Below are 20,273 nucleotides of genomic sequence, written 5' to 3'. Positions count from 1 at the left end.
AATCAAGTTTGAAGTACATAGTAACTTTGTCATTTGTATGTACCTTTTCCAATGTAAACTAATAATTTCACACAGGTGCACACGGTGCTGGGGAGGGTTGGAAAGTCTTCTAACCATGTATTTAGTTCAGATCTTACAATGAGAAAGTAGGGGTGGAGGAGGGTGCAGAGAAATATTTCCATTGTGAGGGCCAGGTTATCGAGTTGGCAGGGATTGTGAAAGCCAGGTAGCTTCTTGAGTGCAGATCACTTTCTCAGGCTTTCCTGCCCTTTAGAACGAACTCTCCTTACTGAAGGGTTTTAATAAATCTTAATAACCTATGTATGGTCAGATAGAATTGTTTAAAGCATTTGTTGTTGATTGGAAGTGACTTTGGCAGTCTTTCTAAGCTTGATGATAGCCTAGGGTATGTTGCAACGCTGATAGAAGCATCAAGACTGTAAACAGCAGATTTGTCCCAAACGCACTCAGTTGGGGAATTCATTTTAAAGCGATGTTTAATGTTTTATTGAGACCGTGAAGCGTTTTTTCTGTGTTTCAGTGAGGCATTTATTACCCTCATCGGGTTCTGAAATCACTGTCTCTATTTGTAATTTGTTAATGGAGGCATTGCGCAGAGCACAAGCCATGAGGAGGAGAGAGAAATCGGGGTTCCTGTACATAAAGGATCTGGGAGTTGACACCATTCTAGAAATTACACGGAAATGATTGAGGGGATGGGACCGCGGGGGGGCGCAAGACTCCTGGGGAACGTGATGGGTCTGAAGAGAATGGGATAGACCTTAGCACCAGCGCAACTTGCAGCAACGTGTAAGAAAGACCAGCTGCCTTTGTCTGGGTCACAGGTGGAGTGGGGGCCAGGGACAGGACGGAAGCGGGCGCGTGTGAACGCGTCACAAAGCAGATTTTCCGTTGCTACGGAGACGCTGCCCGGCTCAGAGCCGCTTTTAACCCCGATCTCCATTACCTGAATGGTAGTTGTAGGAGCTGCAGACTTCGCGGGGTGCGTGCGGGAACGCGAGAGGGCCGCAGGTAAGGTCAGTGGCTGAGGCGCACAGACCTTTTAAGCGATTGCAGGGTAAAAGATCGTTGGGGAGCGGTGGGAAAAGGGGGGCCGGGGTTCAGTTACCCCCTCTAGCGTTGGAGAGAAGCGTGGTTTGACGACCGTTGACGGCTTCTAGTTCCGAGGTCTGCTCTGCTCCTTTCCTTCAATTTCCTTTCACTTCTCTAAGGCTGTGCTTGCGGCAGAATTCAGGAAAACGGACCCTTGTGCCCCGGCCATCGTTTAAGGACAGTGACTAAATACTTTCTTCCATTTCCTGGGGAGAAGATTTTGCTGTGTGTCTCAGTGAAATGTTTTGACTTTGCTCCGTCTTTTTTTAAATAAGAAAACATTTAAAAAACAGTTCTAGTTCATATTTCAAGACTGGGCATCAGTCCAGACCTGGTTATTTTGAAGAAAAGATTCTTTCCATAGGACATCCATCATACTAGAGGCCCTTTTTTACCTCATTGTATTTAGAGCAATTACCCTGGTGCAATGTAGCCTGATAGTCACTTTTGTATCTGTTTCCTCCTGGTATGTAGAGACTGGAAAATAGAGAGCGTATGAGATTTTTACCCTAAAGACAATAAACTGTGAGCTAAGCAAGAATATATTTTAAATCCAAAAAGAGGAATTTAAAACCAGGAATTAGACTAACAGATTTTGAAAAGTTCAGTAAAACAGTACATTTCACTGCATGTTGGTTGAAATTGGTTGGTTGGTTGTTTAAGAATTGTATTAGCAAATGTTATGGTGGTTATACCTTAAAACACTGGAAAAGTATACCCAATGCAGTCCCCCCCCCCCCCCCCCCGCCCCACAAAAAACAAAAAAAAATGTAAGCTGCTGACAGGTGACTGCAATCATCTCAAAATGTCAGACTCAGTTTTTTCAAGTGTCTGTCCACTTAAAATAATAGTTTCCAAGTATTAAAATATGGTGCTGAAACTTTTTAATGTGGTTACTCTTAATATGTGAATTTAGTAATCAGGCTTAAGTAAAACAGATTTGAGTGAAGTATCAAAGTAATCACGAATTAAATATGGTGTTTCTAATATAAATCATGACTTAAATAGTATATCTTGTCTATCACTTCATCACCTCTTGGTAATAGATGCTGGAAATCAACTAAGAAAAGTTTTGGCTAGCAGCTAGAATGGGGGATTTCGGCTGAAAAATAGTAGAATGAAATGCTCTGCAATAGGTCACTACTTTAAAAAGGGACAATGAAAATGAAAGTGAAAACTAGTAGAGACAAACTTTTTTACATTTAAATTTGTGTATTACAAGAGTTATGTTGACTTGGGTACCTTGGTTAATTATTTAAAAATAGATCTAGGTGACTAAATCAAAGTATTCAAATGCTCTTTCAAATAAAACCTATATTCTCAACTCCTTTTCTTTGTTTTCTGTGAACATTCATAAAAAGCAAAGTAATTTTTATTCACAAGGTTCACTGAATTTGAAAGCATTATGAATATTCATACAAATGTATATTGAGACCAAAATTGTACTTGTGTGGCCATCTTGAAATCTTTCTGTGGGTTTGTGTTAGATCATCTAATAAGGATACAGAAACAAAACTATGCGAGTTAGGTAACCAGTGATACATCTAGAACATTGGGTACTTTCAGCAAACAGTAAACCACCCATAAGCTGAAATTCTTTTGTACAAAATAATTATTTCCACAGATATGGATAATGAACTAATCTGTAAACACTGTTACAGATGATTCACAAACAGGGAAAATGTCTATATCTGCTGACTAAATTAATTACAAATTTAAAGTTTAAAGCAAGGATCAATATTTACCTCCTGGGATAATAAATAAAAACTTCATGTTTACTGAAACAGTAATTATGCATTTATTATGTTACAAACTCTTCCTTAGCAGTAGCCGGAAATATTTCCTTAGTTTCCGTGGACTGAAATGCAATGATATAGGTAATTCTAGAAGATGGGGTGAAATGAAAGATTTGAGGGGGAATATGAAAAAGCTAATTTTGATTGTCAAGGAGCCAGTGAGGCAGTAATCTGCATGCATATGGTTAATATTTCAAACCTCTTGACTCTCATAACTTTGTAGGTGACCATGAACTATGAGTATTTTTATTACGTTACTTTCTCATTTTTATGAACTCAGATTTTGTTGGGCAGGTTTCTTGAAGAGTGAAGAAACATAGCATGGATGAAGTGAATACTTTACATTTGTAGTCAAATCATATTAGAAGTATACCTTTTTTTTACATGCACACCTGTGAAATGTACTTGATGTCCTGATTTTGAAAACATGTTCCTTCAAATGTTGTTTTTTAAATGCATTTAAAAAGGTTTATCCCGCTTAAAAGGAAGAGGGGAGAACCCCTTTTGATTTTAGTCTGTCAATGTGAAATTGCAGAATTTCTAACTGTTGATGTAATGTGTGTGTGTGTGTGTTAATTACACATACTTCATCATTGTTCTGTATCCATTTTACCCAGGGTAAAGTGGGTGTAAAATGCTTCCAAGTCAGCCTGGTGGTGTTTCTCTCTTACTATGTCCTGTCTGAACAACTACACTAGATGCAGGACAATGGTGAAAAATCTCCATGTTTCTTGGGCCTGGTCTACACTTAAAAAGTTTTGCCGGCAGAGCTATGTCAGTTATGGGTGAGATTCCCCTCTCTTCCCCAACATAGCTATTTTCGCAAAAACTACAACGTAGACACTTATACTGGCAAAACTCCTTTTGCTGGTGTTGTTTATTTTGTTTGGGGAACTGGTGTAAGTTGTACCAGCAAAAGGAGTCCGCCACAGGATTTTCTTTAAAAGTGCTCAGAATGAAGTACTGAAGAGGAAGGGATACAAATTTTACTGTCTAAGGCTCTGGCTACTTTGCTACTTTTTGGCTACAAAGATTCAAGTAACAACTACTGGGATTTCATTGTTCTAGTTCTTTAAAACAGTTGAATGAAACTTATTATGCCATAGAAGTGTATTATTCACTCCAAATGAATTCAGAATTCCCTCGCAATTTTCTTAGTCAGTGCTCAACTCTTTTGTTACCATTCATCCTTGATTTCCACCCCCACACCCCACCCCAAGGTTATGTTTAAAAACAACCCACATCCATCATTATTTCTGTGGTGATTCCACCTAAGGACCTGCATGAAGCATCAGGACCCCATTGCAATAGGCACCATGCAAACTAACACCGAGAGTGAGTCTTTGAGAATTCATTGCCTATAATTTGCAACTCAGCTGAACCATCTTGTCCCTGTGGCATTGTCATCCCCCAATAGACTCACCAAAACGTGCTAGAGTAGAGAAACATTAGAACTGGGAAGAATCTGAGTTATAGTAAAAATAGAATAAACTTTCAGCGTAAGTGTCTTAAACTATTTTAAAAAATAAGTTCAATGACACTTGTAACTTGTTAAGCAGAGAAAAGTAGTGCTTGGTTTGGAGTCAGCAGTCCATGTGACTTTACTTTTTTTTTTTTTTTTTATTTCAAATTCAGTCAGATTCTTGAGAAAAGCATCACTGTCTTCATGATTCTTCAAGTCTCTCTGTAGAATTGAATGTAATCTAGGATTTCCTTGGTCTCTTATTACCACACAGAGCAATTGTACATTTCATTTTGTATAGCCATTGTGTTATCACATCTGGCAATTAGCATATTGAGTCAAACAAGACAATAATATGGTATTTTTAATACTTTGTTTTTACCAAGATACAACTTCTACTAGTAAATCATCTTGCTAAATTTTTAAAAAAATCTGATTTCTCAATTGCTATTGTTATATAGCATGTATATCATTGCTTGGAAAATTACACATCTTAAGCTACATAAGTGATTTGGGTTAAAGTACAACAGTTAAAGTATATTATACTTTTATAATTTCCTTATTTAATTGGGATTTTTCTTCTGTAGATTTCACCACACTTGCCTGTGGCCGCTCCTGTGGGATAAGCTGAGACGGAAGCATCCAGCAGTGGCTTTCACATCTTTACCTGCCATGATGAAAAGTTGCATAAGGTTTCTTTTTTTTTTTTTTTTTTTGACACTGTGTGCATTTATTCTACTGTAATTGTTGTTACAAGATTAACAGACTCACAGACTTTAAGGTCAGAAGGGACCATTATGATCTTCTAGTCTGACCTCCTGCACAACGCAGGCCACAGATTCTTACCCACCCACTCCTGTAACAAACCCTGACCTATGTCTGAGCTACTGAAGTCCTCAACTTGTGATTTAAAGACTTCAAGGTGCAGAGAATCCTCCAGCAAGTGACTCGTGCCCCATGCTGCAGAGGAAAGTGAAAACCCCCAAGGGCCTCTGGCAATCTGTCCTGGAAGAAAATTCCTTCCCGACCTCAAATATGTTGATCAGCTAACCCCTGAGCGTGTGGGCAAGACTCACCAGCCAGACAACCAGGAAAGAATTCTCTGTAGTAAAGCAGATCCCACCCTATATAGTGTCCCATCACAGGCAATTGGGCATATTTATCACTAATAGTCAAAGATCAGTTAATTGCCAAAATTAGGCTATCCCATCATACCATCCCTTCCATAAATATATCAAGCTTAGTCTTGAAGCCAGATATGTCTTTTGCCTCCACTGCCCCCCTTGGAAGGCTGTTCCAGACCTTCACTCCTCTGATGGTTAGAAACCTTCCTCTAATTTCAAGTCTAAACTTCCTGATGGCCAGTTTATGTCCATTTGTTCTTCTGTCCACATTTGTACTGGGTTTAAATAATTCCTCTCCCTCCCTGGTATTTATTTCTCTGATATATTTATAGAGAGCAATCATATCTCCCCCAGCCTTCTTTTGGTTAGACTAAACATGCCAAATTCTTTGAATGTCTTTTCATAAGACAGGTTTTCCATTCCTCGGATCATCCTAGTAGCCCTTTTCTGTACATGTTCCAGTTTGAATTCATCCTTCTCAAACATGGGAGACCAGAACTGAACACAGTATTCCAGATGAGGTCTCACCAGTGCCTTGTATAACGGTACTAACGCCTCCTTCTCTCTACTGGAAATATCTCACCTGATGCATCTCAAGACCGCATTAGCTTTTTTCACAGCCATATCGCATTGGTAGTTTATAGTCATCCTGTAATCAACCAGTACTCCGAGGTCCTTCTCCTCCTTTGTTACTTCCAAGTGGTGCGTCCCCAGTTTACCTTCTTAAAGAAGGAGATCAGGTTGGTTTGGCACAATCTACCTTTTGTAAAACCATGTTGTGTTTTGTCCCAATTACCATTGACCTTTAATGTCCTTAACTACTTTCTCCTTCAAAATTTTTCCAAAGACCTTGCATACTACAGATGTCAAACTAACAGGCCTGTAGTTACCTGGGTCACTTTTTTTTTTGCTTTCTTAAAAATAGGAACTGTGTTAGCAATTCTCTAGTCATACACTACAACCCCCGAGTTTATAGATTCATTAAAAATTCTTGCTAATAGGCTTGCAATTTCATGTGCCAGTTCCTTTAATATTCTTGAATGAAGATTATCTGGGCTCCCCGATTTTAGTCCCATTAAGCTGTTTGAGTTTGGCTTCTACCTTGGATGTGGTAATATCAACCTCCATATCCTCATTCCCATTTGTCATCCTACCATTATCCCTAAGCTCATTAGCCTTTGTTTGTTTAGATATTGGGCAATGACTAAATTATCCTTAACCTCCACTCCATCCTCAATGTTTAGCAGTCCTACTTCTTTCTTTGTTTTCTTCTTATTTATATGGCTATAGAAACTTTTACTATTGGTTTTAATTCTCTTTGCAAGGTCCAACTCTACATGGCTTTTGGCCTTTCTCACTTTATCCCTATGTGTTCTAACTTCAATAAGGTAGTTTTCCTTGCTGATCCCTGCCATCTTTCACTCCTTGTAAGCTTTCTGCTTTTTCTTAATCACATTTCTGAGAAGCTTGCTCATCCAGCTTGGTCTGCAACTCCTGCCTATGAGTTTTGCCCCCTTTTTTGGGATGCAGGCTTCTGATAATTTCTGCAACTTTGACTTGAAGTAAATCCAGGCCTCCTCCGCCTTTGAATCCACAAGTTCTTCAGTCTGATCCACTTCCCTAACTAATTTCCTTAATTTTTTAGTTAGCCCTTTTGAAATAAAAAACCCTAGTCACAGATCTATTTTTATTTATCCTTCCATTTAGTTTGAACTGAATTAGCTCATGATCACTCGACCCAAGATAAGCAGATCAGTTAATAAACACATTTTTGTAAGGATTTTTTTCTTCCATCACAAAAGTTTACTTTTGAAATTAAAGGGTAGAATAGTATTAGCGTGGTAAGTACATCACCAGGTCAAATCACAGATTATAGTCTAAGAAGGAAGGATCAGTGCTGGAAACTGCCAGTCCCATTTCCCCAAGATCCAGAATAAATATGCCTGACTTGCATTGACTTGGAGAACTGAAGGAGAGAACAGAGAGGATTTCTTGTTTTTCTCCCTCTCACACTTCAGTACTACTCCAACAAAAAGTATCATGTACAGCTGTTTAGTGATTCTGTGTGCATGTGCACATAAACAGACTTATCTCTTTAACTTTTCTGCAGTGTTCTTGCATTGATTAGTAGCATATTTTCCTCAAAGATTTTAACTGATGCTGCTGAGCTGTCTTGCATCTCATACTTAATACAGGATCTGACTTCAGAAACAGTTCTACCACTCCAGGACCAATATGGCTTCTTGTTACTCCAAAGCCAAATGTTTGGAACCAGTCCTACACAAAATGAGACATCTGACTTGCATTTGGCCTTTATATTCAGCAACTGCTCACTATTTAGTTACATTTTCCTGCTTTGGATTTCACGAATATTTGATGTTAAAGAGTCACTAGCATGTAGTTCATATTAAAAAATTAGTCTGTTATATAGAACAAATTAATCTACAAACATTTGTATCTTAATAAAAATGATATTTTATTCATTTTTAAAAATCTCAATATAAGGGTATTTTTTGTAGAGAGGAGAAGTGATTTTTCTGTAAAAACAACAATGTATGCCTCTGTAGTTGGCTGCATTGAGATAAGATTCATATTCATATAAGAATTGCTGAGTCTATACATAAAAAGATGTTTGTTTTTTTTGTAATTGCTACCCCTAGAAACTCAACTTGGCTTCTTCACAGTGAAGCTGGATTCTTTTCTTCTTCCGCACCATTATCATTAATAAAGAACCTACAAGCATTTGGAGTCTCCTGAAAAATATTCTTACATGCTTGTTTGAAGATGGGCACAGTGCTGTGTGCATTGAATGTCTTTCAGAGTCTTGGTATTCCACAAACCAGTTTTGATTCAAATGAACAGTTAAACCATCACATTGTGAATAAATTATCAGGAAAGAATAGGCCCGTATCTCCTCTTGCTGACAGTCCATCAGTTCTGAGATTGGATTGTGTTCTGTAAGGCCTTCTTAATTGCCATTAACCTGGCAAGAAGGGGAGCTTACTCAATAATATACCCACATGAGTGGTCCCTGGGTTGGAGATAAAAGTTCAGATATTTTTCCAGTGGAAAAAAACATAAATATCTGTTTGCTTTACCTATAAATATGACCATCTGCTCAAGAATCACTGTCCATCAATGGCTATTAGCCAGAATGGGCAGGAATGGTGTCCCTAGCCTTTGTTTGCCAGAAGCTGGGAATGAGCAACAGGGGATGGATCACTTGATGATTACCTAATACGCTGGCAGACCAGCTTAGCAGGGACTTCTCCTCTCATCGTGAGTGATAACGCCATACAGAAGTAGCCTGCATGATCTTCCAAAGGTGGGAAACTCACCAAGTGGACCTGTTCGTTACCAGATAGAACAAGAAATGCCACTGGTTTTGTTCTCAACAGGGTCTGAGCAAGGACTCCCTCTCTGATGCCTTCCTCCTGTGGTGGTCAGGGAGCCTGATGTATGTGTTCCTTCCGATTCCACTCATCAGCAGGGCACTGGCAAAGATTAAGAGAGACAGGAGCAGATTTTCATGATCACCCTGGCATGGCATTGAGAACATTGGTTGGGCATGCTCATAATCCTGTCAGCGGCCCCTCCCTGGATCCTTTTCAACCGACTGGACCTGCTGTCGCAGGACCACCGTTAGCTCTTACACCCCAACCTCAGTTCCTTCCACCTCTTGGCATAGATGCCGTGTGGCTAAACCCGGAGGAGCAGACCTGTTCAGAAGGAATCCAAAAGGTCCTTCTGGAAAGTAGGGAGCCCTCAGTTAGATTGCTTACCTGGCCAAGTGGATGACGTGTTTCCGCTGGGCGTCCGAATGGGGCAGCTATCTCCCTCTTGCTCCTTCATATAGGCTATCCTGAACTACCTGCTCCATTTGAGGAACCAGGGCCTGGGACATTCTTCCATTAGAGTGCATCTTGTGGCCATCTCTGCTTTTCGCCCACCGATCCAAAGACAGACTGTGTTCTCCCATGACATGACGGTCAGATTCTTGAGAGGGCTGGAGAGACTCTTCTGGCAGGTGCGGGCTCTCTTCCCCCAGTGGGATCTTAACTTGGTCCTTTCTAGGCTCATTGACCCGCACTTTGAACTGCTGGAGTCCTCCTCCCTTTCCCATCTGTCATGGAAGGTCATGTTCCTGGTGACAGTGACATTGGTGAGACGGGTCTTGGAAATTAAAGCCTTGATCTCATAACCACCGTATACAGTCTTCTACAAAGATAAGGTTCAGTTGCGGCCCCACCTGGCCTTCCTGCCAAAGGTGGTCTCCACCTTCCATATGAACCAGGACATCTTCCTCCTGGTGTTCTGTCCTAAACCGCATAAGACCACTGAAGAGAGTCATCTTCGCACTCTGGACATCCAGCCTTGTTTTTTTTACTTAGAGTGTACCAAGCCTTTCCATAAATCGACTCAACTCTTCATCACTACAGCTGATAGGAAGAAGGGTCATCCGGTGTTCTTGCAGAGGATTTCCAGTTGCATCATCTCATGCATAAGGACCTGTTATGACCTGTTGGGGATTCTGCAGCTGCTAATTGTCAGAGCCCACTTGAGGAGAGCTCAGGCATCTTCAGCGACCTTCCTGGTGCACATCCCTATCCAGGACATTTGTAGAGCTGCAATGTGGTCCTTTCCTCACACATTTACTGCTCATTGTGCCATCACTCAGCAAGCCAGGGATGATGCTGGGTTCGGCAGAGATATGTTGCAATCAACACATCTGTGAACTCCTGTGTTGGCCTCCTCTAGGGGTAGTGTTTTGGTGTCACCTAATATGGAATGGACATGAGCAAGCACTCGAAGAAAAGACAGTTACCTTTTCCGTAACAGTGTTCTTCAAGATGTGTTGCTCATGTCCATTCCATGACATTCCCTCCTTCCCCACTATTGGTGTTTCTGGCAAAAAGGAACTGAGGGTGGGGGGTGCCAGCGGTGCCCCTTATACCGTGCCATGTGGGCACCACGTCAGGTGTCAACAGAGCCAGTCCCCTGTGGATACTGCTGAGGGAAATACTTCTCGCACTGGTGCTTGTGGCGAGCGCACACACCTAATTTGGATTGGACTTGAGCAACACATCTTGAAGTACAGGAGTTACGGAAAAGGTAACTGTCTTTTCTCGGCGTCATCAACATACAAGTTCCTCCACTTTGCTAGTGAAAGAATCTACTCCTGCATAATTTAATCTTGTTAATTCCATAAGATAATGGATAACTTGTGCTAGAAGAATAAAGTTTTTCATTAGGTTTTCAAAACATAAATGAGCACAATGATCAACTAACAAAGAAAGCTGACATGTCCTAACTTGGACTGCCTCTTCTGTGGCACCCTGACCACCTTTGGAGATTGAGTTATAAACATTATTGAGAGATAATTATCTATGTAAAATAAATAAATACATCTCTATATATGCACACTTTTTTTTTTTTGTTTCTGCATGCTTAATCAGCCCTCCAAAACAGTGCTGCAGAAATCTTAGGGCTAGCTTTGCAAAGGGGATTTAGGTTCAGTGTTGCAATGCCTAATGTTTAGGAACCCTGCCACATAGTGGAATCCACAGTCCTATGTTAGGTGCCCAGGCTCTCTATACAGTACAGGGTTAGAGTAGGTGTTCAAGTAGGCGATGTACAAAAAACAGCAAGCTGAACAGTCAGCTGTCTAAACTAGCTAATAGGAAATGCTAAGGAGAGGAGTGGGTTCTGAGCCCTGTCCCTCAAAGGGACTGAGTGCTTGTCTATACAGTACTTTAGTCTGCACCACAGGGGTGTAAATTTATTCCATGCTAGCATGACATGCACTAACTGACTTGACTGGACTCGACTGCTGAGCACTAAAAGTTCTTTGGTGTGTTAACATAATATTGTTTGAAATAGGACTATATTAACATGCACTAGTGAACTTTTAGTGCACATCAGCAAGTTGAATATGGGTTAGTGTGTGACATGCTAATGCAGACTACTATTTACATCCCTCTGGTGTGGACTAAAAAACCATGTGGACAAGCCCATAGGTGTCTATTTCCACTTGGGATTCACAGCTCTGAACCTTCTCCTGGAGTTAGGTTCCTAAGCCTTTTCTTGCAAAAAAACTGAAGAGGTGTTGGCCTCCCTATGACCTTTAGCCCAGAAGTTGGGGCACTCACTCAGGATATGTGTTCTTCTGCCTGATGTGGGGCAGTCACTTTTATCTGGGTATCCTACATTGCAGGTGAGTGCCCTAACTACAGTGCTATGGAGTGTCTCTCTCTTTGTCTCCTGTTTGAAGCTGTTCTACTTTGTATGAATAATAAAATAGCCCTTGAACCAGATAGTGAGGATGATCCAGGGGGTAGGGTGTTGATGTTGGGTACCCAGGCTGAAGGCCCTGCTCCACATCAGGGAGGAGGGAGGGATTTGAGCCCTGGTCTTCCACATCCTAGGTGAATGCTTTAACAGCTGGGCTAAATGTAATAAAGACACAACCATTTTTTGAGAGGCCTGATCCAGTAGGTAGCTTCCAAAAACTCCTACTGAGTCGAGCCCCACTGTAGAGATAGCCAGGGCAATGCTTACTTTGAAGATCATGCTGGAGTTCTGGCATGAGCTAGGTGTACAAGTGTCACACGTTCTTGGAACTTGTATGTGTACCCTTTGCAAAGATTTAGGCACCGTGGGGATTTTATTGATTGAAATTTAGGTACCTTTGACTTCAATAAGGGCAGTATTTAATTCTTTGTCCATAGTGATATGGTTAGAATCTTAATTCCTCTGTCATGGTTCCATGTCATTAAGTGTCATTATGGATGGTTATATTTATAGTAAAAATGCACTCTTTGCATACAAGTACCGAGGATGAAATCCTTTAGGCCATGTAATGCTCTCGTGTAGGGGAAGCAATATAGTTCCACTGCATGAACTGTGCCATACAGAGGAATTGCATAGTTTCCTGTGTACCTTGGAATAAAGCTCTGCAATGGCCCAATTCAAGGTAATGTGTAGGGTTGTATAGGGACTTGGCCAACATACTAATTTGATGGCTTTACTGATGACTGTGTGAGGAGCAATGGGTGTTACTATTTTTTTCACAGACTCTTAAGTAGGTTGATAGTTCAAAGGTGAAGGAGTTAAAGATTGCAGGTTAACATCTATGCACAGAATCTTATGATATTCTCATGTGTAGGGTAGCATGTCTTCAGTTTTTGTGGGTGCATCTATTTGAAAATTGGACCTGGAAATTTGATTAAATCAAGATATTATATTGAAAAATAAGATTGTTTAGTAAGTCATTGTAAATTTTGGGTGTTCCTAGATTTCTGCATAATTGCCAGAGTAATCAAAATAAACACTGCAAGTCATAGATTGGAAGAGAAGAATTATTATCCCCATTCCTATGCTGGTCCCTTGCATGATGCTTGATCTTTGTACAAAGGAACTAGGATTTTACCTAAACTCTTAAATGCATAAATCGACCTACTACTTTGATAACTCTTAATCACAAAATGGGAAATACATAGTTTTTTAATAGCACTGCGAACAGACATTTTCTTTCTCTTTCAGATCTTCCCTGATCTACATGTAATCAACAAATTTGTCAAACTCCTGTGTGATCTACAACCTTCACAAGTAGACAAAATGAAGCTAAAGCATACTATCAATCCTGTTCTTCTGCAGTTAATACACTTGATAATATTGGTATACTCATTTATAACATACATTCCATGGTATATACTATCTGGCTCAAGACAGACTGTAGCAAAATCAAAACAAATTAAAGCTAAACCTGTGAAAAACAAACCTGGTAGTCCATACAGGTCTGTTAACAGTTTGCATTGCTTAGCTTCAGTTTTATATCCTGGATGTGACACACTTGACAAAGTTTTCAAGTATGCTAAAACTAAATTTAAGGACAAAAAACTCTTAGGAACACGTGAAGTCCTAAAAGAGGAAGATGAAATCCAGCCCTCTGGAAAAGTTTTTAAAAAGGTAAGTAATTTTCTTGTCTGCCTTTAACTTATTTTTTTTTTAACCAGTAAAGACTACTCTCCATTGCAGCAGTTCTAACTAGAGTGATACAGACTGAAAAACTAGGTTTCTTTCTGAGATTAAGTAGCGATGGCAAAGGTTATAATTCCCTCTTTCATTAATCGCTGTTTAAGACAAATCTAAAAATCTCTTTTTGCATTCTTTAGATATCCTCATTTATGGTTCCAGTGAAACTGGAAAAAGTGATGGTGAAATTATTGTGCAAAATTGTTCTCTGATTTTTTGGGGAATGTACTGCTTGTTAAAAATCTAGAGATGGAGGAGGAAATCGGTTTAAGTTTCGTATTGTGATATTTTTAGTCAGTGAAAAATCTTACTCATGTTTCTCTAAACTTTCATAGACATATATGAAAAAATGAACTAGTATGCTCTTTTCTAATAAACTAAATTGTAAATGAAGGGTCCAGTTATGTACCAGACATGCAAGATTTTAATGGGAGTTTTGTTTGCATAAGGACTTCCAATCTGGCATCACAGATCATAATTGCAAGGTCTAGTTTGTTTGGTTTTTGATGTAGTCACCTTAAAGGTGAACTACAGATTTAAAAAAAAATGTAAATCATTCCAATAGTACATTTTGAATGACTCAAATACTATAAAGGGATTGTTTCAGTACAGTAGCCTTTTCTGTAGTTTTGTAAATTCAGGCCTCCATTAATGATGATTGACTCTTGCTTTCTGTGAGCTCCTAGGAAGCATGCCACTGCTTTAGGGGATAAGTCAATATTTCCTCTATTATTTCACAATATTTAAACCCTATAATAACATGATTTTGAGATGGTATTATCAGGACTTGCGTATATGTACATGAAATCTGCATGCTTCAATGCAGTTCATGGCAGATGTGGTATCAATCAAGTGTGTGCTGATCAGGAACCAGTAGACGGCAGTACTGTGCTCTTTAGGACTTCCAGGAAGGGTAGAAAGGGCTGCTATCGTCCCAATAAAAAGATTAATTTTGGTGACGATAATCTCTTTTGGTGGGGAACGTGCTGTACTTTGAATGTTAACAGGGATTTTTTTTAACCATGCACATGTGATGTTTTATTTATAAAAACATGCAACATTGTTAAAATACCCTGTAGTAACGTGTGTGTATACGTATGTGTATATATAAACCAGGGGTAGGCAACTTGTGCACGCATGCCAAAGACATCATGCGAGTTGATTTTCAGTGGCACTCTCACTGCCTGGGTCCTGGCCACCAGTCTGGGGGGCTCTGCATTTTAATTTAATTTTAAATGAAGCTTCTTAAACATTTTAAAAACCTTGTTTACTTTATATACCACAATAGTTTAGTTATATATTATAGATTTATAGAAAAAAACCTAAAAACGTTAAAATGTATTACTGGCATGCAAAACCTTAAATTAGAGTGAATAAATGAAGGCTCTGCACACCACTTCTGAAAAGTTGCCAACCCCTGATATAAACAATTGTTAGCATATATTAGTTTGGTTTTAAATTGTCTTACAGAGGAGCTCTAACCGATGGGGAACCTTTTTCCCAGCTCTGGAGATAATGTCCTGGTTAAAAGGGAAATACTGTACAGAAACATTTGCTTTCATAAAGAGTGTGTACATATAATCTATTTTGATGCACAGTTCCCAACTTTGTTGGGCTGTAAAGTAAGCACAAGAGCAAGTTAATGTTTCATACAAACTGGGCCTGCTTCTGAGTACAGATTAACATTTTGGCCACAAGTAGTCTTTCTGGGTTTGTTTTCTAAGCATAATTAATGCCATAAAGTTTAAGCATTAGGAAGCTTTAGACTACTCTGTTATGCAAGTAAATGTCTGGAAGTAGCGGAAAGCTGAAAAATGTGTAGAAATTGACCTACTTATTTGTTTTTCTCTCTAAATTTTCAATCAGGAAATTTTAACTAAATTTGAGACAACAGTTCTTTATGATAAGATTGCCATACTTGATGCTGTGCTGCTTTGGTCCATGAGGTGGCACTGATGGATAAGATTATTTGTTTTTAGAATTTCTTAGCATTTTCATTTTATGTTAAGAAATGCTGTCTTTTCTTTAAAATGTGATATAAAATGTTTAGCAAACAAATCAGACTGTAAAAGTTTTACAAGGTACTTTGCACATTTTTCTAGTAAGACTCCTGTTTAAATCAGTGAGAGTTTTGACAATGAGTTTCACCAGGAAGAACAGCAGGAATTGGCTCGTACATTTTTTGAAATGGGACTTAGGCCTAATTATTGTCTCTGAAGTCAATAGTAAAACTTCCCATAGATTCTACTATAATTCTCTGCAACTCTGCTGTAAAGAACAGATTCTGAAGATTGTTCGAAGACTAACATGCATCTGCCAGACATACTGCAACAAATCTAGATGTAATGTCTTTATAGAAGTCTTATTTTTCAACTAATTGATCTAAAGTCAGAAAGCCTGTCCCCTGCAACAGTAGTTCTCAAACTTTTGTACTTGTGACCCCGTTCATATACCAAGCCTCTAAGTGCGACTCCTCTTATAGATGAAAAACACAATTAAATATATTTAATACCATTATAAATGCTGGAGGCAAAGCAGAGTTTGGGGTGGAGGCTGACAACTTGCGTCCCCCACCCCCATGTAATAACCGTGCGACCCTCTGAGGGGTCCTGACCCCCAGTTTGAGAACCCTTGCCCTAGAACCTATCACTACTTTAGTTGAATAACTACTAACTCTCAGTGGTCTTTTTGCTAGTTTTCCTATTTAAAATCATTCTATATCATCTAGTTCTCTTTGTGAAGACAGCTTGTCACTGTTCAGAGTAAGCTTTTGAACATTTACATAATAATTTGTAACTTTATTTATATGGTGTACTCATCAATCTTAAATTACTTACAAAGGGTTGTAATTATTATTGCCAGTTGGGAAGCTGAGTACAAACTGGTGAGAAATGACTTGCTTTGGGGTCACTCAATAAGTCAGTGGCAGATCTAGGCATGGAATCTAGGTCTCCTGAAAGCCAGTCAAGAGCCCTGTCTACTGGACCATGCTCTCTCCCTGAAGAGGCATTTCGCTTGTGCAGATGTCAGTAAGTTGAGTCAGATCCTCTTTAAAAAGTAAAAAGTTATGCTTCTGATTTTCAGAAGCACTGAGTAGCCACGGTTCCATTTGAAGTCACTGGGAACTGCAAGTGCTCAACATCTCTGAAAATCAGGCCTAACATTAATTTGCTGTTTATTGTGAGGTGCACTGATGTCACTGATAGCGCATGCAAATACTGATTATTAAACAGAGTGTAAAGGGATGCTAAACAGAAAATCACATTTGTTTGAAAGATTTGTATATTCTGTAGCTGAGAACAATACCCAAGACTACTATAAATGAATGCAGTTAGAAGAAATATAATTTTTCTCTCTATTTCTTTTTTTTGCATTTGATAGTACTGGATCTGTGTTCAGTTTTCCAGTTCCTTCTGTAGTGGGACAGGTGTTTTTCTTTTCTGATGAAAATACCTTTTAAACATCAACAAGGGAACTGCCAAGCTTTTTTCCTTCTCCTGGAAGGATTTTTTCAAAAAGCCAGTATGTGATAATCTTGAAAATAGTTGAAAACTTAGCTGGAAGCCTAATTTAATTGGAAAGATTCATTGAATGTGGGTTGTGAAGAGGACATTTAGGATTGGTTTTCTTCATCTTGTATGCTTTTGTGTTTCAAAAAATTAAATTGACAAATTTGATGTAGAACAAAATGTGAAGGTTAGTTCTAAACTGTAAATTGGACCACATATTTATGAGATTATAAACAAGGCATAAAATTCTGGCCTCATTGAACTTAATCACAAAACTCATGTTGATTTTAACGGAGCAAGGATTTCACCCCATAAATTTATTTTTCATGGATCTTAAATGTCCCATTAGTGCAGAAAAGACATGGGGGAATATGTGATGGCATGTAAATATATAAAGGTTTTATCAATATCGAATGGCCTCACTGATCATCAGTGGTAAAGAGAACTATGCGGATCATCTAAAACAAGTGCTGACAAACTTTTACACCTCACAACACCCATTTAATCTATTTATACCACAGAAATACTGTCTTACAAATGTATTAGAGAATTTAAAAAAGTTATATTGGGATACATTTGTTTCCATCCACCTCCAGACACAGGCTCCCTTAGTTACTAGGAGTCTGTCTTCAGAAAATCAAAAATATTAAGACGATGAACATAGCTTTTGTAGACGTAAAAATGTTGTGATTTTAAGGCCCATTATCTCAGGGACCTTCCAGGACTAGACGTAGATACAGGATCATGTTCTAAGTTTGTGAGGCCAGTCCATCTGGTTGATCTAATATTAAGTCACATGCTTCAAAAGTAATAGTAATAGACTAAATCCTCTATTATTTGCCTACTGTTTTAGTCTCTCTAAATTAAAGAAGAACAAACAAAGAGAATTTATTGCAAGATTTGGAATAAAAATGTAATGGTCGGAATCTTCAGACCCACCCAGTGTTGGTCAGGCTCTGCTGCCATTAAAGTTAATGGTAAAAATCCCCGTGACTTCAGTGAGAATAGAGCTTGGCAATTCTGAGCACTTTTTTTTTTTTTTTTTTTTTTTAAATTCACTTCACACAAAAGAACAAATAGGTGACCGTATACATACAGTTATGAGAAATACTACCTATCAGTGGTCCTGTCTGGCAGACCTGCAGTTTGTGCTCTAGGCACTCTCTAGGGATGACTTGGGTTTGAAATGATCTCATAGTCTAGAAAGAGAATGTAGAAAAATCATAGAGGTGCTCCATGTTTGTGAGTCACTGGCTTCCATATGAAATTTGCCCAGCTTACAAGAGAACAGTGTTTTTTCAGTTTCTACTCCTGCAAATAACCTGGATTCTGAAAGTCAAACTAAGTTCTTTCTTTTTCATGCAAAATCAATAAAGCGATTGCAGCCCAGATTTTGCCATCAGTTACAGGTGTAACCACAGTAGCCTTTAGTTTGGGGTTTTATAGGTATAACTCCATAAGTGTTTATTTTAACAAGTAATTCACGTTTTTTTGTATGTTGGTAGTGTGTGTGTGTGTGTGTGCATGCTTTTTGAAGAAAGAACTGGCTTCAGATGAAGTTGTTTTAACATTGGCAATAAATGCTTGTGAAGACGGAAGGAATTTTTTTTAATGAACAATTTGAAAGCAGCGTCCAACCTTTTAAAATCAGAGAAATAAAATAAATGCAAATTAACTTATTGTTCATGGGTTCTTGCTTGCATTTTTCAACCTCTGTACATCTAGGTGCCAACCCTGCCACAGACTTTTTACAGGCAGACCTGTTGGCCTTAGTGGAACTCTGCACAGATGAAGGGACTCTATTTGTGTAGAGCCATTTGCAAGATCAGGGCCATTTTTATTAAAAGGCTTAAAGTCTCTTTTGAGAATTGCCATGAAGTTGCAGTTTTGCTCTAGCTTTCAAAAGCCACACTCAAGTGTTTTGGCAGAGTTTTTTTGTAACTTTATTGTACCACTGTCTGTTCATGTGGTTAGTCAGTAGAATTCAGTCTTTCTCAAAACTGTGAGCCAGATACATAATGACATTATGGCTGTTTACACCATCTGAGGATCTGGCCCTTGTGTATTTAAAGTTGAGAGGAAATATGCACGTGAGTTTTATATGTATACATTTGTGTTTTAATACTAATATAAATATGATGTGGCCCTTTTTATAGTGGTTAGATGATTTTCAAGTTTGTCAAAATCTCTTAATTCACCTTTGTGCCTCAATTTCCCCATCTTTAAAATTGCTTTGAGATCTGCAGATAAAAGGGGCTATACAAGAGTTTAGTATTACTAATGAACAACTGAAAACAGATGCTTTGTATTTATATTTTTCTAGTATCTCTGAACATATCAGTTACTTAGTGGATTAAGGAGACCTGGTTGACATAATTTATTTAGATTTCCAAAAGGCCTTTGACAAAGTCCTGCACAAGAGGTTACTAAAGAAGCTAAGTTGTCATGAGTAAAAGGCAAAGTTGTCATGGATCAAAAATTGGCTAGGAAATAAAAAGCCAAGAGTATAAGTAAATGGTCAGTTTTCATCATGGCAATAGGTTAGTAGAGTGCTTCAAAGTTCTGTACTGATCCAGAATAGGTTAGTAGAGTGCTTCAAAGTTCTGAACTGGTACAGACAGCTGCAGCGGCACAGGAGGCAGCAAACAGAGCTGCTAATGGGAGTTTCAGTGGGAGTTTCCAGGGGGAGGTTGCAGGGGAGACTAAGACAGAGGAACCAACAAGCCAGAAGAGAGAGTAGACAGTGGGCTGCCAGGAGCCCGGTGCCTGTAGGGGGTCCGTGTTGTGTTGTGTGACCTAGACCGCCAGGCACGAAGTGAGAAGGCCATGACTGATACAGAGGTAGCAGTGAAAGACACAAGGAGGATGACTGGATGTGGAAGCTGCGGCATGTACATGATCCTGGAAGGGGTACCTGAAAAGGGTTACATCTGCATGAAGTGCCGCCTGATAGAGCTGACGGAAGAAAAGATCCGAGGCCTGGAGATGCAGGTGGAAACCTTAGTTGAATTTAGAAGGGGGTTCGAGGAAATGATGGATCACAGACATGAGGGTGCCGAAGGGATAAGCTCAGGTGTGCAGATGGAAGCGGGACCAAAGAATTCTGAGGAGGGGCTGCTGGATGAGGAAAGTGGACGGTGGAAGCATGTGACTAAGAGAACCAGGCAGAGGAAAAGAAGAGCCAGTGAAGGAGAAATAGAACTCAGGAACGGATTTGCAGAGTTGGAAAATGAAG

At 39.2% G+C, this 20,273-nt stretch overlaps 1 protein-coding gene across 3 annotated transcripts in view; it reads left to right on the top strand.

The window, feature by feature from the left end:
- ACSL3 (acyl-CoA synthetase long chain family member 3) overlaps positions 1-20,273 on the top strand; it is a 113,198-nt gene that overhangs the window by 27,045 nt on the left and 65,880 nt on the right. For 2 of the 3 annotated variants that reach the window (XR_004374847.2, XM_032789104.2), the window contains exons 2-3: positions 4,959-5,063; positions 13,038-13,463. Coding sequence is in view for 2 of the 3 variants with exons in the window: in XM_032789104.2 (XP_032644995.1) it covers positions 13,113-13,463 (351 nt within the window). In the remaining variant the exon portion in view is untranslated. Of the gene's footprint in view, positions 1-628; positions 811-4,958; positions 5,064-13,037; positions 13,464-20,273 lie in introns of those variants that run through there. The other variant, XM_032789105.2, reaches the window with a different exon arrangement.

This window comes from Chelonoidis abingdonii, chromosome 8 (assembly GCF_003597395.2).
Source record: "Chelonoidis abingdonii isolate Lonesome George chromosome 8, CheloAbing_2.0, whole genome shotgun sequence".
Classification (NCBI taxonomy): domain Eukaryota; kingdom Metazoa; phylum Chordata; order Testudines; family Testudinidae; genus Chelonoidis; species Chelonoidis abingdonii.
Note: the sequence above shows the minus strand (reverse complement) of the source record. Positions and strands in the feature narration are given on the sequence as shown.